This window comes from Gastrolobium bilobum, unplaced genomic scaffold, assembly GCF_033153095.1.
Source record: "Gastrolobium bilobum isolate Gb01-03AN ecotype WA unplaced genomic scaffold, APGP_CSIRO_Gbil_v1 utg5155, whole genome shotgun sequence".
Lineage (NCBI taxonomy): Eukaryota > Viridiplantae > Streptophyta > Magnoliopsida > Fabales > Fabaceae > Gastrolobium > Gastrolobium bilobum.
Genome location: NW_026899054.1, coordinates 539,743 through 567,050, shown reverse-complemented (window position 1 = coordinate 567,050; position 27,308 = coordinate 539,743). Strand labels below are relative to the sequence as shown.

The following is a 27,308-nucleotide window of genomic DNA, read 5'->3' as shown; positions in this document are numbered from 1 at the left end:
TTATATCCTTTAAAATGACACATATTTTTTCCTAACTCTACCCAAATGGTTTTGGGTTTCGGTGTTTTCTCCCTTTCGACTCTTAAAAGTCGTATGTATTGTGATTTAAACAGGTCATAACTTGATATTGAACTAAATTGCATCTAAACCAACAATTCTGTTATATACGGGTAGAATTATTTGATACTAGAGTTAAATTTTAAATTTGACACCTCATCTGAGAGCCTTTATATCAAAAAATATCAACGACTCTGATTTGTAAGCATGTGACACCATTGATCTTTTTTTATCTAACGACTCTCATATGAGGTGTCAAATAATCTTACCTCATATATATATATATATATATATATATATATATAGGAAAAAGTATTTGTCATTTTAAATGACATAAAGTTATGTCATTTTAAGAGAGAAACAGACACATAATAATATTTTTTATTTAAAATTTAAATTAAAAAAAAGTCCACCCACTTTCTCTCTCATGATTTTCATTCTTTGTATATATCTCTTTCCTAAAATGACATAACTTATGTCATTTAAAAAGACAAACATCAAACTCACACACACATATATATATATAGCAATAGGATCCTTTGACACTGGTGTTAAGTTTTGAAATTTGACATCAAATCATATTCGTTGATTTCTGTCAATCAACAATTATCATTTATTGAGAATTAATTTTAATTAATAAGTTTGATTCTCAATAAATGATAACAGTTGATTGACGAAAATCAAAGATTAGGATTTAGTGTCAAATTTTAAAATTTGACATCGGTGTCAAAGGATCCTATTTATATATATATATATATATATATATATATATATATATATATATATACGGAAAATAATACTCTCATGCTACATGAGAGTAAATCATTTTTCTATTCTTTTCTTTTTAAATATAAAATATGGGATCCACATTTAATTTTTCTCTACTTTTTTTCTCTTCTACAATCCTACAACATAAGAAAATTTAAACCCTATATATATATATATATATATATATATATATATATATATATATATATATATATATATATATCATTTAAAGTGACTTGCATTTTGACAAGTACAAGAAAGACCATTGACAAAAACTTATTTTTCTATTATTTCTGGACGAAAAATGTGGTTACTTTAACTATAAAAGTAATAAATAAGAATTTACATCAAAGAAAGGCACTATATTTTATTTTTTTGGTAAGCAGAAAAGCACTATATTAAAAACGACAAGTTGGATTTTGATCCACTTGAATTTTCGTATTCACAACTTGCATGTAAGGCTATTTGTCTCCCTATAAATCAATGACTTTTTTTAATTTTCAAATAACGCTAAATGGCCATTCGTTGTTACCATTACATTATTTTAGATTGATCATGAAATTTATTTACTATAATTAATACGTTGAATTAACTCCCTTTGAAATCCAGAGTCCACGGAGTATGTTCGTCAATAGCGTCTTTGACTAATGCAAGCTCACAAAGATGGAATTTGGAAAAGCCAAGCATTAAACCAAACAGCTAACAAGTAACAAATATGGACTAAATTGTTGGCACAACTCATAAAGCAATATACAAAGCAAAGCACCACCAACTAATGCATCTACGTAAGCAAATGAAACCATAATTAACATCATGACTGCAAAAATTATTATAATAGTAACTAATAATAATTAAAATGAGAGTAAATTTGGCATAGTATCTAATAAATTAAATATATTGATAAATATATAAATATTTAGAGAAAAATTATATTTACAACTTATTTTTTCTTACCATCACTTTATGATTGTTTGATCAAAATTCAATCAACGATTCTAATTTATAAAAGTTAGAACCACAAAAATAGTCATACAAGATTATAAAAGAAAATAGGGTAAATGATTATCTTAGTCAATAAAGCTAAATTATTTTCGGTGAACTCAAAACGACGTTATTTTATGACAGAAATTAGAGTGTTTTTGTAATTTTAATTTATTGCGGAGGTATAATAGTCTTTATTATTATAAGTTTTAATCTTATAATTTCAAAACAAAATAATCTTGAGTTTATTGAAGATAATTTTATCTATAATGACTGAAAGAAATATTTTTTCCTATAAAAATAACATTTCATGAAATAATTCACTTTAGTAATGACGGAGCTATATTTTACAATTTGACCTAAGATAATGAGTTTGAAATGCTGAGAATGGAAAGGCACGAATCCAAAATTAGATTATTGTGTCCATTATGATTTATTTTAGATTTTATTAATATCATGCAATAGAAGAGAAGCTCTCTCATACTATAGAGATAATCATGTATGAGACCTATTCACTTATAAAAAATATAAATACAAAAAATACAAAAATCGATGTTTTCTACAACGTAAAAATATGATTTTCCATTTATTTTAATAGTTAGTATGTCCATTTATGATTTTGGACACCGTACCAAAATAAATAATCCACTCTTGCTTTATTTTATTCCGTTTGGATTATTCATTTGGCAGAGAAGAGAAGAGGAAGAAGAAGAAGAAGAAGAAGAATCCAATAGCCATCCTATCTGTGTGTTTGCACATCAGAAGGAAGGGCTATCGGTTTCAGGAATACGCAAAGACAGTCCAAACCTCACAACGTCAATATCTCAAATTCTCAATCACAAAGGTTGCTCTCTCTTTTTTATGCATTTTCTCTCTCTTGTTTTCACAATTATTATTTTTTATCATCTTTTTGATTTTTCTTTCTTTCTTTCTTTCCAATCCGTACCTTTCGAATTGTTAGGATTGCTCTGGGACTGGGCTTCGTCTTCTTCGTTTCTCTACAAATTCCTTGTGGCAGATCTAATCTAACCAGGCTTTTTGGTGTTTCAGGCACTACATGCATATGGGGTATGTTTTCTGATTCCAACCATAACTGAAGAAAGTTAACTCCTTTTTATCTTTTTTCTTTCAATTAACTATTATACCTTCATGGGTATCAATGCTTTTCCTTGTATTGTTCTATAATCATTTGGTGGGAGTGGGATGATGACCCGGAAAATTGTTCCTTTTTTTCTCTTGATTCATATGGTTGTCTACAAAATTGATTAAAAGGATTCAAGATGGATTGTGGATTCCAATGCCAGCATTTTTGTTTTGGGAATAGAGGATGGGGTAGCTTTGTTTATGTCTTTTTGGATAAATTCGTCAATCAATTATTTTAGGATTTTTAATTTTCTGAATCTAAGTGACTAGATTGCAGTGTGTGTAAATCAATTTGCAGCTGTGAAATTGAAGTGTTTGAATTATGTTGGCTGCTTTAGAGAATATTATATGATTATAATGTGGTGCATAACAGAAATTAACGTGATTGTAACAGAGCAGTGGTTGTGTTGGATGCTATAAAAGGCCCACAGTAATTTCCACTGTGGATGTGCCATCAAAAGGGTTGGCAAAACAAGGTAAGGCAGTGAGGAAACCTAGTACATCAGAGGATTTCTGGACCACCAGCACGCATGATATGGACAATAGTGCTGTTCAGTCACAGGGGAGCATCTCTTCAACAAGTCTAACAAACCAAGCTGTGGTTCCTCATGGTGGTTCTTCCAAAAGCAGCAACCACACTGAATTTGTAAATCACGGTATTCTTCTTTGTTTTTTATTGTGCAGATATTTTGCTAAATAAGCATTTCATAGTTTGATATGGTTTTTTTAAAATAAACTTTGAGATAAAAAAGAGAGAGAATGAAATGGCCTTGCACAGTGGGAGCTGAAAGCATCCATTGCCTATTGGACGGTTGATCAGCTCCTGTTTCAACAAGACTAAAGCTAACACAGTGTGTGTATCTATTCATGGGGGGGTTAAATGATGATAACATTAAGCTGATGTTTCTGTAAAGTAGTTGCTTTACACTTCCTTATTTCCTTTATAGGGGCTGACCTTTTTTGGTGTACTATATCAAGATATATCTGAGGCATGTTGCTGCTCATATATGAAATGGGGTTTGAGTGACATGGTGATTCGATTTAGTTTGTATTGAATTATCAAATAATATCATTTTTAGGTTTGACTTGTGCTGTTCGTATACTTTTCTTTTGGGCCTTGTGCTCATTTGTGAAACATCACTAATTGTCACCTCTTTTCCCATTGATATGCTTTTCCCCCACCAAATCTTTTTATTATTGACTAGGTTTCATGGCAATTTCTAGTCAGTTTTGCATTTTATTGTCTTATTTATATCTTGTTGGCTATCTGCGTAGTATGTACAGATATTAGGTTGTGAAACGAGATTTTGGTAGATAAGTTAGTGGTGCAATCATTGGTTTTTTAATTTGCAAAGGCATTTATGAACTTATATTTGGTTGCAGGTCTAATTCTTTGGAATCAGACTAGGCAACGTTGGGTTGGAAATAAAAAGATTGAGAACCAAACACAACAATTACGAGAACCTAAATTGAGGTAAATTACACTGTTGGATTAGTTTTATTGGCAGCTTCTTATTTCTGTAGTTTCATTTGTGTTAGGATTCCTGCAAATCCATTTTTCTATAAGTTATCATTACTTCTTTCTACTTGTCTGATTTTTGTACCAAACTTATACAAGTCGACATTGTGGTTATACTATTATATTTTAACCACAGACTGGGGGGCATAATCTTATTCTATATTAAAACTCATAGCTTATTCATTTGAAAATCAGTTGTTGCCTTAAAAGGAGAAAAGTGTGTCAATGACTCCTGTAAATTGAAATCAATGGTGTGTAACTATATCGTTGCTGCTACATGGATTACGATTGCCATGTCATAAGGAGCTTAGTTTATTTTTGAATATTTGCCTTCATCAGTACTGGCATGCTAAGTTCTTTCATGTTAGTGTGGTGTATTGCGAAACTACTCAAATTGGTTAATAAGATTGCCGTGCGTGGCTGATGAATATTTTTTTTTTTGTCAGTAATTATGAATTTATTTTTGTTCTATCTTGTCAGAACTTATTGTCTGTGCCTTGCCAAAATTTTCTGGCTTTGCAGTTGGAATGCAACATACGAAAGTTTACTTGGAAGCAACAAGCCATTCCGTCAGCCTATCCCTCTTGCTGTAAGCATCTACATGTAAACCATGATGCAGTTTTAAGTAAACATTGATGATCTAATGGTTTGCTTGTATCAATGCTTATAGGAAATGGTAGATTTTCTTGTGGACATATGGGAACAGGATGGCCTATACGACTAAGTTGTTGAAGCTTGAGGAAGTGCCGTTTGGTTAGATGATCCATGAAATAATTTTTAGTTCTTTCTTCTGTAGGAAGAGGATTATTGGCCATGTACTAGAGTTTGTATATCAATTGTCACATGCCAACAATGAGGAAAATTTCTCTCTGCTGACCTTCAGATAATTGTATTATACTATATTTAATTGATTTGCCCAGGTTGCCTCTGGTAGGCAGGTTTTGAAAAACAAAATTCCCCTTTGTTGACGGCATGCTTCATCACTGGCTGCAACTTTCATTTGCTCTTCCTTTCCGTTAAATTAGACCGAAATTATTATGTAGGACAAGTGGTCCATAGCACACATATCTAATTTGTAACCTGGTTTCATATTTCATTCAACTTTAAATTTTATCTCAATAATGTTAAGAATTATGAATGGTTTATATCATTGATTTTATTTATAGTAAAAATTGAAATGGGCTATATCTAACTTCGATTTGACATTCAGGTAATTGGGTAAGGTTACGTACGTAAAACTTTCTCACTTAATACCATTTATTTATTTTTTCTATCTATTTTTATTCGTCAATATCAAAGCTACGTATTAGATTGACGCATATTCTCTAATGGGAGATGTTATTCCTTCAAATAATTATTCTGGAACGGAAGTGATTTTTTCAAGGCCAGAATGGGCCCAAAAGAACCTGTATATAGTTTTTTCCCTCTGGAACACTCTTGTGAATCGAGTCATGTCATGTCTAAGAAGAAACGAGAACTCTCCTTTACTATTACTATTCTCAAATTCCAAATGTATCCATTTTGTGATGTGTCGCTTTCTCATATCCTAGAATCTCTTGGAAACTTCTCTAAGCATCCAAAGCCATGTAACCAACACCAATCCCATATCTTTATTTAAATTGTCTTAGTTCCTTCAATTATCAGCAAAGACAAACAAGCAGAAACGAGTGCTTTAATATCAAGCTTAAAAAAATGGCTTTGGCACGTTTGGCTTTGAAAAATTTGCAGCAAAGGGTGTCTACTTCCTCTTCATTGATAGGATATGACTGTGTGCAGAAGCATAGGTGGGGCAATGAGTTGCTGAAAAGGTTTACTACTGCAGCAAGTGACAAAGGGAAATCTGAAGGCACTGAAGTTGCTGTCTCTGAAGGCAAAAAGTCTAGGTTGTTCCCCAGAAGGAAAGGCAGAAGATGGCTTTGGAGAAACAATGACCGTGACTTCTCTCCTGCCCTTAATGGTATTCTCTACCTCTTTTTTCCCATGTTTTCTAATCCCACAACCTTCACTTACAGCTACACATTGAAAATAAGGTGTAATTTGAATTCCAAAACCAAAGGCAATCAAACTTTCAAATCTTTTAAACTCTTGAGATATATAGTCTCACATTAGTTGTATGTGCAACAACTAATGTAGTCTTTATAAGGTCTTGGATACTCTTATCCTTTGAGCTAGCTTTTGGAGTGGTGTATCCCAAGGTTTTTTACATGGTATCAAAGCCGTTCGATCCTTGTTGTCGCCCCACTTTCTTTCAAGTGGAATTTCTTTGTTCGCACATGTAGGTGGGTCTGTGCATTGTCCACCCTTCAAGCCCAGTGAGCTCTCGTGTGAGAGGGTGTGTTGAGATATATAATCTCACATTGGATGTATGTGCAACTAATGTAGCCTTTATAAGGCCTTGAACACTCCCACTCTTTGACCTAACTTTTAAGGTGGTGTATCTCAAAGTTCTTTACATGATTTTGAAAACCCACTTTTAGACAATGAATCAGGCATTAAATAATCTTAATTAGTAGACATGTTTATTACTGATAAAACTTTTATAAAATGTTTCATTAAACATTTTATAAAAGAGTCTATATTATTTTACGAGATAATTTATATTTACAAATTTTTTTTGTTACAAATTACAATATATATTCTCAAAAATATATTCCTAATGAAGTCTATTTTTGGGAGTTTGTAAATATAATATTTATTTTATTTTATTTCTATCAAAGCAGCATGAGAAGTTATTAATTGATAATAAAAATCCTGGTTATGCTCCAAATTGTGAACTTATTAAGAGAGGACATGAAACACAACACAAACTTACATATTCTGTTTGGTTGGTTTATAGAATTGTTTCCTTCAGGCCTTGGGAATGCACTGATGCAGGCAACTGAGAACATCAACAGGCTGTTTGAGAATATGAATTTGACACCTTGGTCTCTCAGTGGGCATGTGAAAGAGAGGGAGGACCACTACAAACTGCGGTATGACATGCCAGGGATTGCCAAGGAGGACGTGAAGATCACCATTGGTGATGGGGTGTTGACAATAAAGGGAGAGCACAAGGAAGAGAAAGAAGAAGGGGATGATGATGAGTATTGGTCATCAAGTAGCTATGGTTACTATGATACTAGTCTTGTTTTGCCTGATGATGCCAAGGTTGATGAAATTAAGGCAGAGTTGAAGGACGGTGTCCTAACCGTAACCATTCCTAGGACTGACAAGCCCAAAAAGGAGGTCAAGCAAGTTACTGTCCATTAATAACTTGTGATGATGGGTTTGTGAACTTGTGAGACAATGGCATTAATACTTTGTGACTTTGTGTGTGTGTGTGTGGTTTTGGAAATAAAATTTCAGACCTTTTATGTCAAAATTTCCGTTATGTGTCTGTATGACTTTTCACATTTATATATATAAAATGGGAAAAAAATTTCTGAGGTTACTTTAGATAACTTTATTTCATCGAAACGACGTTGTTTTGGAGTTGAAAAATTACAAAATTAGAGTGATAAAAACTATTATAACTCTGAAATAAATTAAAATTACAAAAATATCATGATTTCCGTCCCAAAACGATGTCGTTTTGATGAACATTAGATAAAGTTATATAAAGTAATATCAGAAAAAACAAACCCATATAAAATTTAGGTTTTATAATTCTCATTTAACATGAAAATTACAATTTTCCTATATATTTTTCGATTTCCGTGCTGACATGAGTCCTACATATAATTTTTTCTAACGCATGGGTTCCATATGCTTTATATCTCTACAACATAATATTTCAATTCTCATTCAATATGAGAATTATAAAACTCATAAAATTTAAACGTCCATTATTTGTCTGATGTGAACCTGGTATCCATTATTTTCGAGTGTGGAGTAAGTCTGAAATTAAAATTTTATGTTCCTTCTAAAAATGATATTGATAAGGATTGAATTGAGGTTCTTCTATCATTTATTACTTATTCAGATTTTATGTACTAACTGAACTATTACAATTTAGTAAATCATAAACAACCTTGTTTTAGTAGCTATGCTCAATTGTTTTAAATTTTTGTTTTCCATAACCGATTTTTAGAATAGAAAATTAACAAATATATTATAGCTTTTTTTTTTTTTTTAGCTAATCTTTATAAAATTCTTTTCTCACTTTAAATTAACATTGTTATCACTATTGCTTTCGTTGTTGTTATCATTATCACCAGTTTCGCCGTTTTTTTTATTGTAGTTATTTTGGATTTATGATCCAAGTTGTTTTGGAGAATCCAACTCAGGTTCATCTTGCATTGGATTTATTTACTAAATAAGAAATTCTAGATTCTTAGGTAGGTGTATTGCAGAAGTTACCCTCCTTTGTTCCATTGAAGCACGAGAAGCAGCTTCTTGCTATAATTACTGTCAAATTCACTTCATGAAAATTCAAGCGCAACCTTATGTTTAGGTATACACATATGAATAATTGTCAAAATATCTTTAATTTTTTTCAAAATTTATTCTTAAAATAAAATTTATTAAACAGATTTTTTTTTTCTTTGATACAATAATTTTAAAAAATAATTTATTCTAAAGATAAATAATAGAATGAAAGCCTCTCATCAATAACATGTTAGTGGCATTTTTCCTACACTGTTTCACTTTCGTTGTACAATAGAATATCTGCAACTTCCACTTTCCATGAGTTATATGTTAGTTCCCATTACTTAAAAAACAGGATCGACATCAAACTGGTATTCTAAGATTTGTAGATATATCATCTAGTCTTGGTGAATGTTTGGATTATCGGTGGTGTTTTGACAGGACCTTTAAAGCCCAATTTATTAGGCCCAATATCAAATATTTAAAATTTTTTAGAGGGCACTCTCATCACATATAATTCTTTTTTTTTTTTGTCATACACCTACTCGTTGTACACTGATAGTGAGATAGCATGTCTGATCACAAAGCTTAGGTTTAGCTAGATATGAGAGAGCCCTTTCTCTTTCCCAAGTTTGACAAAGGCATCCCCTCTTAATATATCCCCCTTCTCTCATTGGAGGGGGCATCTTTCATCTTGAGATCTATTCTCTTCAAGAGTTGTTACTTTGCTACAATATAAAGTCACTTTAGCATTCTCACGCACTCCCCCTTTGATATACATCACCATGAGAAGTAGAGATGGCAAAACGAGCTCGGCTTGGCGGGCCAACCCGCCCCACCCGCTAAACGGGGCGGGGCGGGCTGAGTTTTTCAACCCGTTTGAAAAGCGGGGCGGGGCAGGGCAGACTCATTTTTTGGCAGGTTGATGGCAGACATAGACGGACCGAGTCGGGTCAGTGTAAAATAGGCTCGAGGTGGCGGGCCAACCCGCCAAACGGGGCACGCGGGCTGAGTTTTTCAGCCCACTTTCAAAAGCGGGGCGGGACGGGCTGACTCATTTTTTAGCAGGTTGATGGCGGGGTGGGACGGGTTACCCACTTTGTCATCCCTAATGAGAAGTTTCAATAGTGCTTTGGTGTTTACCATTACTACTAGAGCATTCTTATATCAACACATTTCACTCTCCAATGGTACATCTAGGTGGAGAAATAATTTTTAGCTTAGGCTTTGTTTTGTCCTTGATTTTTATCTTTATTTTTCCTCCCATTATTCCATATTCAAAAATCTCTTATAATGATAAAAAAAAATGGTTTCACTAATATATTTTTATAATTAGGAATATTAAAATAAAATAAAATTGGGAACCATTAACTCTAGGTAGTTATATTTATTTTTTATTAGAAACCATTGACTCTATCGTCGAAAGAATAGAGAAATTATTTAAAAAAAAAAAAAAATAGAGAAATTGCAGTAATAATACAAATTATGGAAATGGGCTCTGGCCAAAGGGACAGGAGCCCAATTTGAAGGGTACTTGGGCCTCTTCTTTTTTACGTGCACAGCTGGCAACACAAGCTTAATTCTTCTCTAAACACGTTGACTTAATCGTTAGACTAAAAACAATTATTGATTTATTTTTTTGTCAAAAATTTTAGTAGGTAGTTTTAAATGTTACTTGTGAATGTAAGTTTTTTTTTTAAAAAAAAATTTACGAAAAAACTTATAATTCATAAAAAAAATTACTTTATAAAGATTATAATACAACTACTGATGCACAATATTTCTGACAGAATATCCCAGGGCCCACTCCCAATCAACGAAAGCAATAAATGTAAATATATAAACATTTATTTTAGTAATGTAATAAAAAATTATATGAATTTATACATAAAATAGTGTGAGAATGATTAGAATTTTTTTTTTTTGAGTTACCCAACCCTAATTATCTCTTTGAGACGAGTTGGCTCTCTCCGGTATCCCCACGAGCTTCGACTCTTTGAGCCGGCTATGAGACTAATCCGGAGTGCGGAAAAATAGTGATGGCTAAAGGTTCAGCCCCCTCCCCAAGAATGCATTCAGCGGAATGATTAGAATTTTATGTATATGTAGTTATGTATATTCATATTTAGACCTTTAATTGCATAATTTTAACAATATTATATCAAACAATTTTTGTATGTGTTTATATATAGCGAGTATAATTATTTATTTTTATGATATTCTAAGAGTTCTTATAAGTTTATCTATTCCTTTCTCTAACTCCCTTATCACAATCTTTTAATTTATTAAAACTAAGAGAACCATTTTTTCTTAATTTTTTTTATTGTTGTGGATAAGTTACACAAGTTCAATCCATTGAATTAGACTTTAAACTAAGAGAACAATTTTTTCTTAATTTTTTTTTTTTTTTTGGATAAATTACACAAGTTTAATCTATTGGATTGGCCTTCAAGGTCCGAAGGTGCTCAGGTTATTCCATTTCTAAGTTATATAAATATTATCATATCACACTGAATTCTATTTCTTTACACATACATCTTGTGTACAAGATAAGAATGCTTGCATTATATATTTATATTAGTGGGCTCACCAAGTCAAAAATAGTTATTATTCACTCACTTATCATTGTATTATTGTAGTTTTTTTTTATACAATGATAAGGGTGAAGATTCAAACTTATGATTTTATATAAATTATTTTAATTTCTTACCACCAGATCAAATCCAATAGCTTAACTATTTTTTAAGTGCAGTTGTAGAATCTTATCCACGTAAGGATTTTTGAATACACCACCTCAAAAGCTAGCTCAAAGAGTGGGAGTGTGCAAAGCCTTATAAAGGCCACATTAGTTGCCCACACAATCAATGTGGGACTATATATCTCAACACGGCCCCTCATGCAAGGGCCTTTAGGCTATAAGCGTAAAAATTACACAGGCCCAATTTTTGGTTTACCTTTTGTGTTTTTTATTTTAATTCAACTTTAAAGTGGGGGACAGTGAAGCTCTGATACCATGTAAAGACACATTAATTGTGTGAGCAACTAATGTTGTCTTTATAAGGCCTTGGACACTCCCACTCTTTGAACTAGCTTTTGGGGTGATGTATCCCAAGATTCTTTACAATAATTTTTCTATTGAGCTTGGGTACATACTTCTACCTCATTAGGTTATTATTACATTAGCACAGTGGATCCTTTAAGAGAAACATACCTGGAAGGCTAGAAATAATACACAAATAATTCAATTTTCATGTGAATTAGCATAAAAATTAATATAAACTTAAAATTAAATTAATACTAGAAAATAAGTTATGTAAGTTATTGATACGTTAGACAGACAAAAAATAAAAGATAAAGGTGTATAGGTAGCTATAGGAATGTATATCATTCAAATTAAATTGAATTTTTTTAAAGAACTGAACTGAATTGATTTAAATTTATAAAAATCAAAGAATCAAACTTTTTTTCTACCTAAATTGGTTTGGTTCGATCTAAAAACAGTTCTGTTAAGTAAAAAATAAATTTGTTTGGCTCAGAATAAATTCAGATTGAATCTAGTATAAAGAAAATAAAGTAATAAAAAAAATATAAAGAAAAAAGAAAAAAAAAAGAATAATTCGATTTATGAACAGATTTTTTTAAATCAGTTAAATTCATAAATTAATTATTTAAAATTTAGTTCAGCTGATGAATTGATTTTTTAAAAATTTTAAATATAGTGCAGTACAATTCTATTTCAGTTTAGTTTTCTAATTATTTTACACATAGCTGGATAGCTGTATTAAGTGAGGAATGGATCATCTTATGTAAAAAAGTAGTCATGTTATTTGATCACAATTATTTATTTAAAAATTATATATTTCTTTGTCTATCTTATCTCATCATCAATGAGTGATTGTGATGCAATAACATGAATATTTTTCTAGAAAATTCACTCCCATTAGTTGAACTGTTAGAGTGAAAAGACTGGACAATGAAAAGATGAGTGGAACAAGTGCTGCTGATGACGTTATTGTACATTAAAGTGCAAGTGCAAGCCTGAAACGTTGTGGATCTTTTCATCACTCTTTCTTCTATATCCGTACAGTTCAGGTTAGTGGGGCCAACAACATGAACCGTACGATCTCAGGAGAAGAGATTGAAGGCTATAATCATGGCCGTTGGGCGCATCATCGACTTGGGAAATAAATGCCTTAGGATCCGTGATCTTATGGAGATGTAGGGTACTTGCTTCTGCTACTATCTTTTGGGAGATTGTGCTTTGCACATATATATTATATTTCTCGTACAGACTACCAATTATAGATTCGATACTCATACACAGATATATTTTTTGTGGGTGCTTTTTCTTTTCTCTCTCTCTTTTAAATCAATTCAAAGTTTAATTAAAAACACATGCATTGTTTTTTAAATATATTTTCCTGTGTAATTAAAATTTCTAATGAGTTTATCATTTTTCTTATCACATATAATAAAGTTATTTTTAGTAATCTCAAAATTTATCATTTTGAAGATTAGGAAAATCAATAGAGAATATTTGGTAAATTTATTTATCAAAGGAAAGAATAAATTTTTTAAAATACTCTTAATTAATTTTCCCAACCATCAAAATAATATAATTTTAAAGCTAAATAATTTTTATCTTATGACAGGAGAAATAGTTTTCTCTTATTACATAGGCACATTAAGACGTTAAGATGGTATTCTAGCGTGGTGTTAGTCTGTGCTTAAATTAAATATTGCAAAAAAAGTTCACCAAAAAAAAAAATATTGCAAAAATGATAATGCAAAAAATTAGTGAAAAAATTAATTTGGTTAAATTTTTAAATTTATAGTCAAATTTAAGATACAAATTTATGTTTGAATTATATGAAAAGAGCCACTTTTATATATTAAGTTGCCAAGAGATATAAAATGATTAAAAGTATTATTTTATATATTTAAGGAGTTCAAGATTTACCTTGTTTTAAGCTTGATTTGACGTGATTTGTTTAATAAATAAAATGAGTTCAAGTTTAAAAAGAAGTTTATTTAGCAAACAAGCTCAAGCATAGTTTAATGAGGAATACAAAATTTTAACATGAAAGATGTAATTATACATAAACTGAGTACGTTTGTTTTTCTTTGAAGAAAGAATACAAAATTTGATACATTTATAGTCTTAACATCTGGATCTATATGAGTTTGAAAAAAAAAATATTTTATAATTATAAATAAGTCATGCAAAGCTCAAATTAAAACTTTAATTTTTCATAAACAAATCAAACTAAACTTAGAATTTAGCTTGTACCAGGTTAATGGACAAAGTTAAACTCAAAGTTTTTTTATAGGCTTGGCTCGGCCGAACTTATTTACAACCTTAACTCAAATATTAAATTTTGAGGGAAAATATTTTATTGTAAAATATAAAAAATAACTTTCGATCCAACAACCCAAACATGTTGCCAGAATATAAGATCAGCTTTTATGGAAAAAAAAATTGTTTTCCCAAATAATTAATAATTTAAAAACAAGACATGCCCTTACTATGGTCATTGATTTTCCAAAACAAGTGCTATCTGTTATTTACTTATGTACTGCGCAACTTCATTATTTGTTTTTATTTTATCACATTAAAAGTTTAAGGCTTAGTATGCCAAGGATTTTTGTATACGGGTTAAAATACAGAGAAATGTTATATTTATGAAATTTTTATTTATAAATTCTTGTAAACTCAATTATGTATTTTTAAAAATAGATTTGGTTATGAATGCATTTCCAAGAATATATAATGTAATTTATAAGAATTTATAAATAAAAAATTTATAAATATAATCTACCTTAAAAAACATGGTAAAAGCGTAATCAAGACAAAGAGATTTGACATCAGGACCAGATAATTTATTAATTAAATTTGCTACTACCAAATTTAGATGTATCATAATGGATAAAAAGAACAATTTCCCCTAGGATAACACTTATGGGGCGTTTGGTACGGGAGAAATTTTTATTTGTTCGGGAATCTCGATTTTCAAAAATATGATTTTTGCATTCAGTTTACGATAATATCTGAAAATTTAAAATTTAAAAAAATTCAGTTTTCTAAGAATCCCTCAAAATTTCGCGTACCAAACACCCGCTTATAGTATCTACTAATGCATGATGCAAAATAAACAATATACACAAGTGAATTTACATATAACTAAATTCATTTACGAATGTGTCCTGCAAGGTAAAAACAAATTTTTCACAGTGATTTTTGAACACAAACTGCTCATAATTCTGGTGCCTTCCCGAATACTATATATACTATTAAGCAATAGTCCATACCAGTTTCTTTCTTCGGGAAATGGGGGTTGCTGTTTTCAAAAAGTTGTTCATTTTTCTTTGGTTTGTTGAATGGGGGACACTGAAAAAGTTGCTTCATCGGCAATGTGTGGGGTAAAAACTTCTGAATATGGAGTCAACCCATATTAAGCAAACTTTAACCATATAAAGCATCCCATGTCAGTATCAGTATTCAGTGTCAGATCTAGAAGGAAATCGTATTTTTAGATGAGTTGGTAAACATATTCTTTTCAATTATTTTGTTAAGCACATGAATTCATGTGTTATTAAGGTTTTGATTATTTGATTTGAAGTATCAGCGACTGAAAAAGATAACCTGCAGTCTCAAAAAAACAATTACGCCTCATGCATTTTTTTTAATCTAATGATTGTCATTTATTTTATAGTTTTTATAATTTATATTCTATAATAAAATATATATTTTTGAAAATTTTCCTCCGTTTATCAAATAATCTAATTCAATCAGACTGAATCTCAGAAGCAGCAAAACTCTAAATTAATATAGAATTGATATTGTGTACGATATTTTAATAACTACAATCTATATGAATCCATCGACGACTCATTGAAACTCTTGTTGCACAATATTTGCGGGATACGTTTATATTTGTGATCGGGTCATAAATGAATTGGGTTATTTAAATTCAATTCGTTAAATACATTATTCAAATATGAATTTTGTTTTAGGGTCACGCCTAACTTAGGCGTGAATAGTCACGCCTAATTTGAGCGTGACTCACAAGGCATTCACGCCTAAATTAGACGTGACTCGTCTGGTGTTGACACGTGACACAAAAAATTAATAGTTTAATCGCTAAACTTTATAAGGTCATAACTTTTGACTCGGGTATCCGAATGAGGTAATTTTTTTTTTTGATTCCACCTAACTTTTCGAGATCTACGCAATGACATCTCATTTGATATATTTTATCTCTTATAAACACAATTCAAATTTACAACAATGATGCTATAAAGATGGCACCAAAGTGGATTAACTCATCTATAAATAAGATGACATCAAATTTTCAATTAAATACAAAACTCAATCAACTCCTATTAAATAAAAAACACAATCAGCTCCTATTAAATACAAAACGCAATCAACTCCTATAACATTAGATTCAAAACCAGCGAATTTATTTGAATTGGCGACAATATGTAACCTACTTATAAAATTACAACGCAATCAACTCCTATTAAATACAAAACACAATCAACTCGTATTAAATACAAAATGCAATCAACTTATTGGAGGTTATTTGAATTTTGAATTTTGAATTTAATGTTATAGTACCATTATTGGGCGTGAATGAGTGCAATATATTCGTAATTAGGTTCAAAACCGCAACTTACTCGTAATTATTTATTAAAAAAGAAAGTGTTCAGAATATTTGTTTAATTATTTTCTTTATTAATACGGATTTTTCAAATTGATTTTTGAGTTTAAATCACAAATTAAATCTTTATTTTCTTTTTTTTTTGGAGGTTACAAGGAATTGAACACAACACCCTACACTACACACACTCCTAACACACACACCCCACACCACTAGGCTAACCCTAGTGGTGCAATCTTTATTTTCTTTTTCTTATTAACAATAATTTTTATTTTTTTTTTGGTAATATACTATATAATACAATTATTGCAAATTTGAATTATGTTTGTGAAAGATAAAATATATCAAAATGAGATGTCATTGCGTAGATCTCGAAAAGTTATGTGGAATCAAAAAAAAAATTACCTCATTCGGATAACCAAGTCAAAAGTTATGACTTTTCAAAGTTTTACGGTTCGTAAGTTGATTTTTTTGTCACGTGTCAACACAAGATGATTCACGCCTAAATTAAGCGTAAATATCTTGGGAGTCACGCCTAATTTGAGCGTGAATAGTCACGCCTAATTTGGGCGTGAATGAGTGCAATAAATTCGAATATAGTTTCCAAACTGCTACCCGTAATTAATTATTAAAAATGTAATATTTTAATTTTTTTGCCTCTACATAGACGTTTGTATTAAGAAATAATATAATATAAAATTAATAAAAAATTCTTTACCTAAAAGTCAAAATCAGTGTTTTAAAATCTCATCCCACTTTAGGGTTGATCCCGCCAGGGCATTAACCCCGCTCTCTGAGGATAAAGGTCAACAGTTAAACCATGTATACATGTTGACACCTGAAATCTTTCGATTAAACCTGTGACTCCCGACTCAAAGGGATTATAGGGGTCACTAATTTTTTTTTTTAAAAAAAAAATTACCCCACGAAAAGACATTGATGTGAAAAAATAAAAATAAAACAAAAAACAAAAACTCGTTGCTTCCTATATCTATAACTAGATCTGAAATCTGAATAATTTTTTTTTATCTTCCGATCTTTTCTCTCAGAGCCAGACCCAGGCTCAGTCTCCCTGATCTGGTGATATCCTTCGTCATGGTGGTGGTTCCTCATATCATCTTCGATATTCTCTCCCTCTCTCCTCCGCCTCGCTAGCTCTTTGGGAAGATCAACCTGATAAAAAGATGGCTTTCCCAGATGAGATGCTTGTTGCTATCTGCTCCAATAACGAATAATTAATTTAACTGAATAACTAAATAAAATAAATAGACCTTGATATTTTTTTAAAAAAAAATTACAAATTTTTTTTTTTTTTACAAAACAGGCTTTATCAAACACACACACACATATATATATATATATATATATATTTCTTTTTAAAAATCAGAAAACTATTTTTCAAAATAGATTTCAAAGAGGTAATATTTTTATGGATAATATTGTATATTTACATATATTTTTATTTTATAATAAAAAATGAAACATCTCCTTTTTTTTATATTAAAGGGTTTGATGTCTTTAATGTTGTAGAAGATAAAATTAAATTATTTCTTATAAACATATAAAAATATGTAGGATTCATGTTTTTTTTTTCTTTTCATACGAGTTTCATATACTTTTATATATGTATAGACATAATTTTATCTTTTATAACATAAAAAACATCAAATTCTATATTAAATGATATAAAATAAAAAAAGTAATAACTCTTTATTATTATTATTTATTCTAGTTTATCTTCTCTTTTCCTATGGCTATACTAACCGAGTCACCGACATCCAAAGCTTTCTTTTGCTAAGAAAAGGACTGCAGAGAAATTGATTGCAATGGAAATTTATTCTGGAAGCTAATTGACAGGAATGATTATGCCTACGAGTGACTTATATAAATAGGGATTTCCAAACATTAGCAAAAGAAGAAAAACAAAAAGGGCAAAAACGAAGAGCCAAATTCACTTCCAAACCTTGAAGCAGAAAACGCGGACAATTCATTTATGGATTTTACAAGAGTTATCTTGTAGGAAGAGTGATAGTGTAATGTTATAGAGTTTCGTTTTGTATGCCGCAATTTTTTTCTTTTTTCTTCAAAAAGTGTGAGCCCCACAAAATGTTATGTGTGTAGGAAAATTTGTTGTGTCATGTTAAATGACAAATGTAAATCCCTTCATTTATATAATAATTAAGTAAAGGATATTAATCATCACTATTTATTATTTAATCTAATATTTTTTTTTATTTTGACTAAAATTAAGATTCAAAACTATATTCAAATACAGTTTGACTGTAGTTTTACCAAATACATTATTAATGGATAAAATTAAATTTAGAGGACTCAAATTATTACTGAAAATGGTAACAATTAATTTAAAGTTAATAGGGTAATTTGATAGGCAACAGTAAAGCATGTTGATGAACCCAAGGTGGGTCAATCAAAATTCATTATCAATCAAAACTCTGTTCCCCAAATTCCCAAAAAGACCAAAGCAACACATTTTCACTGTGTGAATTTCATATTGATTGGTGAACAAGCCATGGAATCAAAGCATTGTCTCTCCCAAAGGAAACATCCCACAACTTTGTCAAACACATTTAAAAGGGTCTTCTTTTCTATCATATTTCATTCAAAACACACACACACACACACACCAGTCCCTTTCACTCACTGCTTCTTAGGCTTCCCCATTCTTTCTCAAACACTCTTTCAACTTTTTCTTCACTGTGAATTGCATCAAAATCCAACACACGTCAAAGTCCTTCATAGACCCATCACTGATGGCTCCACATTGTAGATCCTACTATCCTCTACATGGACTCAAAGTTGCAATCACTGTGGTTTTCATCTTTTTCCTCTCCATTCTACCTTCCAAATCTGGTAAAAAGCCTCCATCACCCTAATATCTTATTTAAGTTAAAAACTGTTTGAAACTTCTTTTGAGAATTGATGTTAGAAAGCCAAACATTTCTTTCATATGATTGTTTTTTTTCTTGTGTTTTTTTTTATACTTTCTACAGTTAAAATCTAAATATTTATCTTTTATTCTTCCTTTTCTTACTGCTCTTGTATTAGCTACCCTTTTAAGTTTTAATAAAGTGTAGGTATGTTTGGATAGGTGGATCATTGAATTTGGACACAAGCAAGAGTTTTGAGCAAAGCAAAATGTTGATAGGGTCAAAGCCTCCGGTTTGTGTAAACAAGTGCATGAATTGTAGGCCTTGCATGGCTACTCTGGTTGTTCCAAATCACCCAAGAAGGAAGGGTTTGAAAGTAACATCTCGTGGGGACGATGATACCTATTACCTCCTTTCATGGAAATGCAGATGTGGGAATAGGCTGTTTCAACCTTGATTATATCATCTAGTACTATTTCTCACCATTAATTCCTATATATGTATAGAGAAATTAAGAGACAGAGAACCCAACATGGGTTGGAGCTTCCTTTTGGCAATCTCTCTCTTTAAAATTATGTGAGTCTTGTGCTTTTATTTTATTTTTATTTTTTTCACATGGATTGCAGAAATAATTTTATGAACTATAATATTAGAAACATCATACTCTTACATATTTGTTTTTGGGAGCTTATTATTTCAGATTTAGTTTAATGCCACTCTTTTATATGACAATATAAATTTATGTGATAGCTAGTTAATTGATTATTACTTATAATCACACTTGAATTACATGGAAATGGAAGTATTATCCTTTGTTTGTCATTCTGATTATTGATTACAAATACAAAAAAGTGTTGATTTGAATATGAACAGAATAAATTAATTTCTTGAATACAACCAAACTGGAAGTAGATCATGTCTCTTGTCTACTGGCACCAGTTCACACTTCACACTGTTGATAAACTGAGAGGAGGAGTGGGGCCGGGGTTCATAAAACATGAAATATGAGTTTTTTTTTTTTGGTAAACGAAATATGAGTTTTACAATGTCATCCTTAAACATCTTTAAAATAGTTTTATAAATATTTAATAAAAACACATTCAATAAAAAGTAGATACGTTATATATAGAATATTTAATACTTTATTCACTATTTTTTTCATTTAATAATTAATAGAATTATAATTAATCAACATAAGTACTTGTTGACTTATTTTGCATTGCTCCACCCTAAAACAAACAGCCAAGAAGACTCTTTATTAAGGGTGGGAATATGCAGTAACCCGTCACAGCCTTCGACTTGTTCTACATTAAATTTGGCTTGACCTGAAGCTGTTTATTACATAAGTTGGGCTAATAATTGCTAAAAAAGGTTAGATTTTAGGTCATCGAAAACATCTTTTTTGGGCTTAGATGAGCCAGCTTATTTAAGAGTGTTCATATAACTTTATTATTTCGTCTCAAAAGCATATACTTATTGGTCCATTTAAAGGCTTGAGTTCGTTGTTCTGCACAAAAAGTTTAGGCTTTTTAACCTGCGGAAAATATATTCTTATGTTGTTGGAGAGTATTTTTCTCTTCTACGTATTATCGATTTTCGTGTTATTTTTTTTTTCTTCTATAAGCGGATAGGTTTCACACATGATCATCTCTGTAGCATAAGAAAGTTTCTCTCATGTTGCATGAGATTAATAAAACCCTTTAACCTATTTAGGGATAGATCTCACGGTTTGGCCTGGTTACAAAATGCCTTAAAACAGATCAAGTCATGACTTAAAAAAAATGCCCATGTTAAGTAAATAAGTGAGGCTGAGGCTTCGAAAAATAGGCCAATCCTCTTTTAGTTACGGGAGACACATATCACAGTTGGCATATCGAAATTAGAAGCATTATATTATATGTGTCCAAATTGGATGATTCTTTTGGTAGTATCTGGCGGACAAAATAAAACAGAGCATTTCATTTTATTCCATTTTTTCAACCCTTTGAGTGAAACCAAAATGTACCACTTTTTAACTCCATACCCTGTTCTGTTCTATTTTTGAAATGTACCAACTAATAAAGCACAATAATTTCTTAACACATACGTATTATTTAACATTTTTCATGAATTTTACCTATTTTGGATGGAACTCAACTAACTACAAGTTAAGCAATTTTGTGGGTCTTGTTCAAGGACAACATATGAATCCATACAAGGAGCTAGTCAGGACTAGCCCACTTAGGCATGGGCCAATCCATGAATTCAGCCAACAATTTGACCCATTAAGGTCACTCAACAGTATAGCCAATATAACCCAAAAATAGAAGAATATCTATCATTCATTTTGGTTCAACTTGAAATGCCTCTAAAATCGAAATGACTCTTCTCTCTGTAACTACCGCTTCCACCACCTCCAACCCAAATTTCCACAACCATCTTTTGTGTCTCTCATTCTCCACTCTCTCTCGTTCTTCCACTTCCTCCTTCTCCTTCCCAATCCATTCTCACCGTGTATTTCAACCACTCTCTTCTACCTCCACCGTGCTCCGTCTTCCCAGGTGCCGCGCCGCCACCCCAGGCCCTCCACCACCACCCCGGACTGACCCACCTTCAGGAAACGATTCAAGCCACCTTAAAGGTTCCAACTTTCGATTGTTTTCGTGCTTTAATTGCATAATTTAGGTTTCATTGATATTTTTAGCTTAAATTTATTTATTTATTTATTTGTTTTATATATGTCCTGTTCTTTTTGAGAATAAGTGTTTGACTCATAAAGGGTCGGTTGGACAATAATTTTCAGTTATGGAAGTTAATAACTAATTATCTAAATCCTTAGAAAATTGTTTGAAATGAACTGTGGTCTGTTGTAGCATTGTATTATGTAGGATATGGTTAGTTTTGGATTGCTATCTTGTAGAAGCCACTTTATGTTTTGCCAACTTTATTTGTATTTTTTTGAGTGTTGATCTTTGTTCCATTGCATTTTTAGTCTAGACTCTGTACACACATACTAAGTGCGTTACTCAATGTTAAAAATTTGCCTTAGAGCAAGTATTGTTAGGCATAATGGTGCCCATATTTTGTGATATTAAATTTCTCACATGCTGATATGGCCGATTTCTATGATTTATGTTTTGATTTGGCGTTTATGCTTCTATAGTGAAGGTTCAGCTTTTGGTATTGACAAATTTTTTTTTTTTTTTTGGGAGGAGCAGATCTTGCTGGATCTTTATCCAAAATTCAAGATAGAGTACAGATCTTCTTTGCTGTTCTTTTCTGGATGTCTCTATTCTTTTGGGCTTCTGCATGGGATGGGAGGAATAGACCGAACAAGGGATCAAGATTTAGAAGATAAAATAGTAAGCATATAATTTGTATATTATCAAATTATAACTTGGGGGACAGAATTATACAGCGACAGAAAAAAAAAATGATGCATATGTGTCGAATGAATATGTAAATTTTATGCTTGAAAATATTCTGCTTACTTAGATTCCTCCAGTCAGAGGTAGTTTATGAGTAATCTCCTTTTCCTTATTTATGCTGCAATTGTGACGAAATGTTTAATTTGAAATTATATTCAAATTCTAAATGTCTTGGATTAGTACTTAAGTTTGGCGTTACTCGTAGACAGAGGCGGCATAGGAAATTTAGTAATTTATTTGTAAGGTCCTCACGTTAAAGTTTCTTAGCTTGTTTTATAAAGTAAAATCACATGGAACCACAGCTTTACAAACTTCCAATTTTCAATAGGGCACGAATCAGCACTTCTTTATGGAAGCATTATTGAAGTTGTTAGTGTAAACTCGTGTTGTTCGGTTAGTCCTTGTTCAGATATGATGGTGAAGATTATGAAGGTAGATATTTCAAATGGTGAAAAGATAATTGAATGCGGGGGAGTAAAATTGGAATGTAAAGAACTAATTTAACTCAAAAACTTAAGTTATTGAGTGAAGTTATATTAATGAGTTTATATTTTTCGGGAGTGGATTTTTTCATGTGAAAAAATGGTCATGTGGTCATGTTATTTGATCACAATCATTCATTTAAAAATTATATATTTTTTTCTTTCTTATCTCATCGTTAATGAGTGGTTGTGATCAAATAACATGATCATATGACTATTTTTTCACATGAGAGGATCTACTCATATTTTTTTAACATATTCTTTCACATGAGAGCTTACTAATGTATAGGCTCATTTATTTGTATTAAGAAATTTTACAAGACTTAATTAATTATTAATTAAATGGGGCGGTGAGAACCAAACTCATATTATCAAATATCTGATACCATTTAAAGCAGTGTTTTAAAACTCGGACCGGTCATCGAACCGATCGAGGTACTGGGTCACTGGTTCAATCGGGTTTAACCGGGTTCAATCGAATTTACTGTTCACATATTAAAAGTATAAAAATATTACTTATATTAATAAAAATTCACATAAGAAAACTATCAATGAGCTTCAAAAAATAAATTGATTTTCAATGATAGCAAATATTATATACTTCTAAGCTTCTACCTCTAGACCATATCCTAATATTGGATTAAAATTGCAATATAAGTTAAATGCACCTTTTGTGCTTGATATGATACGGATAAATTACATCATGATAACAAATAGTATGCATGAAATATACACTAAGAAAAGAGTGTCACCGTTATCATGATAACAAATAGAAAGCATAAAATATACACTAAAAAAAAGTGTCCACCGTTGAGATGAGATCATGAGACCACCAGTGTTTATCATCACTTAACTTCATGAGATCATTATAAGATGCAATTAAATTACATAAACGAACTGCACTAATCTAAAATACCTTATTATTTTCATCTTACTTTTAATCGTATTCATCATAAAATGTAAATATGATTTAATTCAAGAGTTCTTATCAACAAAAAAAACAAAATTACCAAAAAAAAGAAGAAAAAAGGAATAACCGGTCTAACCCGGGTCAATCGGGTTTCGACTGGGTCAACCGGTCCAATACGAGTTGACTGCAGAAGCGGTCCAACTACCTGCTCGGACCGGGGAACCCACCGGGTCACTGAGTCCCGGGTCGACCCGGCTGGTCCGAGTCGGGTTTTAAAACACTGATGTAAAAATTCAATTTAACCCAATAACTTAAGTTAGTAAGTGATATTATATTAATGATTTTATACATTTTTTTAATAAGAAATTACAATTTTATAAAGTTTAGACAATTGACATATTTCCGAAACTTTGAAAATTTAGAGGAACATCCCTCCTTTTGTTTTTATAGTCTCCAAGTTTTAATTCAAGGACACAATGCAAGTCTGTGGGTTTCAGTGATTGCTCTTACTATTCATTTCAGTTGGGACTAGTTAGAGTAGTTCCAAGCTGTTTAAACTTTCTGAATGTTTCAATTCATTTTATGTGTACACAAGTGTTTCCTTTCATAGGGAATGATGTCTTCCCATTTAGCCTAAACCGCGAAACCCTGAAAATTGAGTCAGCTAGTATGGTTAAGATATTTTTTTCCCCCTCCTTTCTAGAGTGCACTTGATTCATTTATGAATGTGTGTTAAACGTCAGTTTTCAGTATTTCGCGGAGTTGATATTTTCACTTGGACTTGCTGATGCATATAGATTACTGGTGGTTGCAAGTGCCATGTAGCTTGCAATCTTTCATTTCATAGAGTTACTTCTCAGGAGCAAATAATGAATACGACATATTTTGTTGTTTTTTCTACCATTGCAGTAAACATCAAAGAAGAATCATTGCTTAGAAATATAATATTCATTTCATAAAAAGCCTCAAGATTTTTATTCTAGGTTAACGTGTCGTTTTAGTATACGTTGTATAGAGTTTTCTAGAGTTCTTTCTCAGAGCTTCAGGAAATGTTTTCGCAGGAGAATGCCACCGTCACTATCAATTTTTTGGCCAATGTCTTTGGGCTGTAGTGTGTGTTGTCATATTTTTATTTGATATATCTCTTCTAATCAGAGTAGCTATGTCACATATTACTAAGTTCGCATGTTTTTGCGCTATTATATTTCTAATAGATACTTGTACTTTCAAGGTTTTACCATTTTTTTTGCACAAATATAATCTAATGGTTCAACACATTCTTCTGTTTCTTGTCTTGAAACTTGAAGATACTATGAGCTATATCCGTGTTCTTTAGCCCCAAAAGTTAGTGGAAAGAATAAAACCATTGATTTTACGAAGTTGTGATGACCAAACTTTTAGGATTTATTCACAACTTAATGGTTTAATTATGGTTGAATATATATATATATATATAATTAATTTTTATAAAATATAATTAGTCTTCATAGATATAAATTTAATATTTAATGTACTTTTAGCTTCTTGTAAACTTTAAATATTATGTTGTTAATATAAAAAAGTAAATATAATAAACAAAAATATTGCCAGTTGAGCGACAAATGCAGTGATCTGCTAAGGGTGAAAACGGGAACTCAAATGATGTTACTTTTGTTATTATCGCATTGCTAAGGGTGAAAACGGGAACTCAAATTATCTATGCATGCTGTCACCTCACTAACTACCAAAGTGTGCTGAAACTCGAAACAAAAACAACGGCTTAAAATTGAATGGCACAGGGCGAGATGCTTATTGGGTAATGTAAGATTATTATATTATATCACAATATCGTCAATTCAATCGTATGGCTTATTATCGTTTCAAACTTCAATTATTACATTTATTTATTTTTAGAAACTAAACATAATTGGTTTATCCATTTGAAAAGTACTATAGCATAAAAACATTTTCTATCACTACCTATGTATAAGTACATCATATTCCATGCCACCCTGTAATAATAGAAGGCTGCTACATTATTAGCAAAGGCCGTGTACAAACAAAACATGCCCATAGTTCCCGAGGCAGGTGTTCGTACATGGTTGGCCTCGTTTGGGGAAGAAGGGTAAGGCGATATGGCGATGCAACTTGTCTCATTTCCAAAACCAATTTGTGGCCGTTCAATTTTGCAACTCACAAGTCCAAACAACACAAGAACGGCGGCATTCTGGCCCCACCCAACTCACGTCGGATCTTGATTCTTTCACGTTAAAATTTGAGAAAAATGTTTATCATTTTAAAAGACATAAAGTTATGTCTTTTTAAGAGAGATAGATATAAAATAATTTTTTTATTTAAAATTTAAATTAAAAAAAAATCACCCACTTTTCTTCTCCCATGATTTTTATTTTTTGTGTTTATCTTTCTCTTAAAATAACATAATTTATGTCATTTAAAATGACAAATACCAAACCCTTAAAAAATATATGATATAATCATGTGAAGAATTATATTCATTTAAAGATGAATTAATAATAATAAAAAAAGAGAAAAAATATATTAAAATAGATTCTTACAAAATTATAATCATTAATTCATTTTTGTATGATTATGATCTTTTTACATTGTTATGGCTATGACCATGTTATATTTTTTTTTGAGTAAATACCCTTTTTGGTCCTCAGCAAATTTCACGATGCCCATTTTAGTCCCTAGCAAATAAAAAAGGCTATCGTGGTCCCTAAGAAATTCAAAATAGACCCATTTAGTTGAAATCGTGATCCTTCACAAATTCAAAAAAGACCCATATTGGTCCTTAAAATGACTAAAATGAGCCCATTTACAATTTCTTAGGGACCACGATGAGCTTTTTTATTTGCTAGGGACTAACGTAGACATCGTAAAATTTGCTGAGACCTAAAAGGGTATTTATTTATTTTTATTTTTTTCATATCCATTTCCAGTCATTTCATGCATCCTTGTAATCCGTGCGCTAATTGCTAATACGGCATTGGACATCTAAGATTCTTAAAAGTACCAAGGTCGTCTTGTTATATAAGCACTCACTCCTTTCTTACATTCTATTACATGTCTCAATATTTGTTTCCCCAGTGTTTCTCTTTCTTTTCTTTCTTTTCTTTCTTTTGATTAAGTACTTTTCTTT

At 31.1% G+C, this 27,308-nt stretch overlaps 3 protein-coding genes across 5 annotated transcripts; all 3 read left to right on the top strand.

The window, feature by feature from the left end:
* Window positions 1-2,457: 2,457 nt before the first annotated feature.
* LOC133286645 (uncharacterized) lies at window positions 2,458-5,564 on the top strand. Of its 2 annotated transcripts, none has more exons than XM_061484082.1 (6): window positions 2,458-2,650; window positions 2,768-2,874; window positions 3,349-3,605; window positions 4,333-4,423; window positions 4,949-5,057; window positions 5,139-5,564. In XM_061484082.1, exons 2-6 carry the CDS (start codon window positions 2,864-2,866, stop codon window positions 5,190-5,192), a joined length of 522 nt encoding a protein of 173 aa, XP_061340066.1. In that variant the 5' UTR covers window positions 2,458-2,650; window positions 2,768-2,863; the 3' UTR covers window positions 5,193-5,564. The 2 variants fall into 2 exon arrangements, with proteins under 2 accessions (XP_061340066.1, XP_061340067.1); XM_061484083.1 differs by having other exon boundaries at window positions 2,461-2,650; window positions 4,991-5,057; window positions 5,139-5,555.
* Window positions 5,565-6,096: 532 nt separating this feature from the next.
* Window positions 6,097-7,898, top strand: LOC133286620 (26.5 kDa heat shock protein, mitochondrial). 2 transcript variants are annotated; one of them, XM_061484057.1, is made up of 2 exons: window positions 6,097-6,425; window positions 7,320-7,898. In XM_061484057.1, exons 1-2 carry the CDS (start codon window positions 6,161-6,163, stop codon window positions 7,715-7,717), a joined length of 663 nt encoding a protein of 220 aa, XP_061340041.1. In that variant the 5' UTR covers window positions 6,097-6,160; the 3' UTR covers window positions 7,718-7,898. The 2 variants fall into 2 exon arrangements, with proteins under 2 accessions (XP_061340041.1, XP_061340040.1); XM_061484056.1 differs by having other exon boundaries at window positions 7,305-7,898.
* A 13,804-nt stretch (window positions 7,899-21,702) lies between these two features.
* Window positions 21,703-22,923, top strand: LOC133286666 (uncharacterized). Its single transcript, XM_061484111.1, has 2 exons — window positions 21,703-21,987; window positions 22,565-22,923. The coding sequence occupies exons 1-2, from the start codon at window positions 21,726-21,728 to the stop codon at window positions 22,702-22,704; spliced, it is 402 nt and encodes a 133-aa protein (XP_061340095.1). The 5' UTR covers window positions 21,703-21,725; the 3' UTR covers window positions 22,705-22,923.
* Window positions 22,924-27,308: the final 4,385 nt, after the last annotated feature.

Bases quoted from the DNA above. Each gene is read 5' to 3' on its own strand.
- LOC133286620 (XM_061484056.1), top strand. From the start codon at position 6,161: ATGGCTTTGGCACGTTTGGCTTTGAAAAATTTGCAGCAAAGGGTGTCT. The intron at 6,426-7,304 runs GTATTCTCTACC...GTTGGTTTATAG, and splicing joins CTTCTCTCCTGCCCTTAATG to AATTGTTTCCTTCAGGCCTT.
- LOC133286645 (XM_061484082.1), top strand. The intron at 4,424-4,948 runs GTAAATTACACT...CTATCTTGTCAG, and splicing joins TTACGAGAACCTAAATTGAG to AACTTATTGTCTGTGCCTTG. The intron at 5,058-5,138 runs GTAAGCATCTAC...CAATGCTTATAG, and splicing joins GTCAGCCTATCCCTCTTGCT to GAAATGGTAGATTTTCTTGT.
- LOC133286666 (XM_061484111.1), top strand. From the start codon at position 21,726: ATGACTCTTCTCTCTGTAACTACCGCTTCCACCACCTCCAACCCAAAT. The intron at 21,988-22,564 runs GTTCCAACTTTC...TGGGAGGAGCAG, and splicing joins CGATTCAAGCCACCTTAAAG to ATCTTGCTGGATCTTTATCC.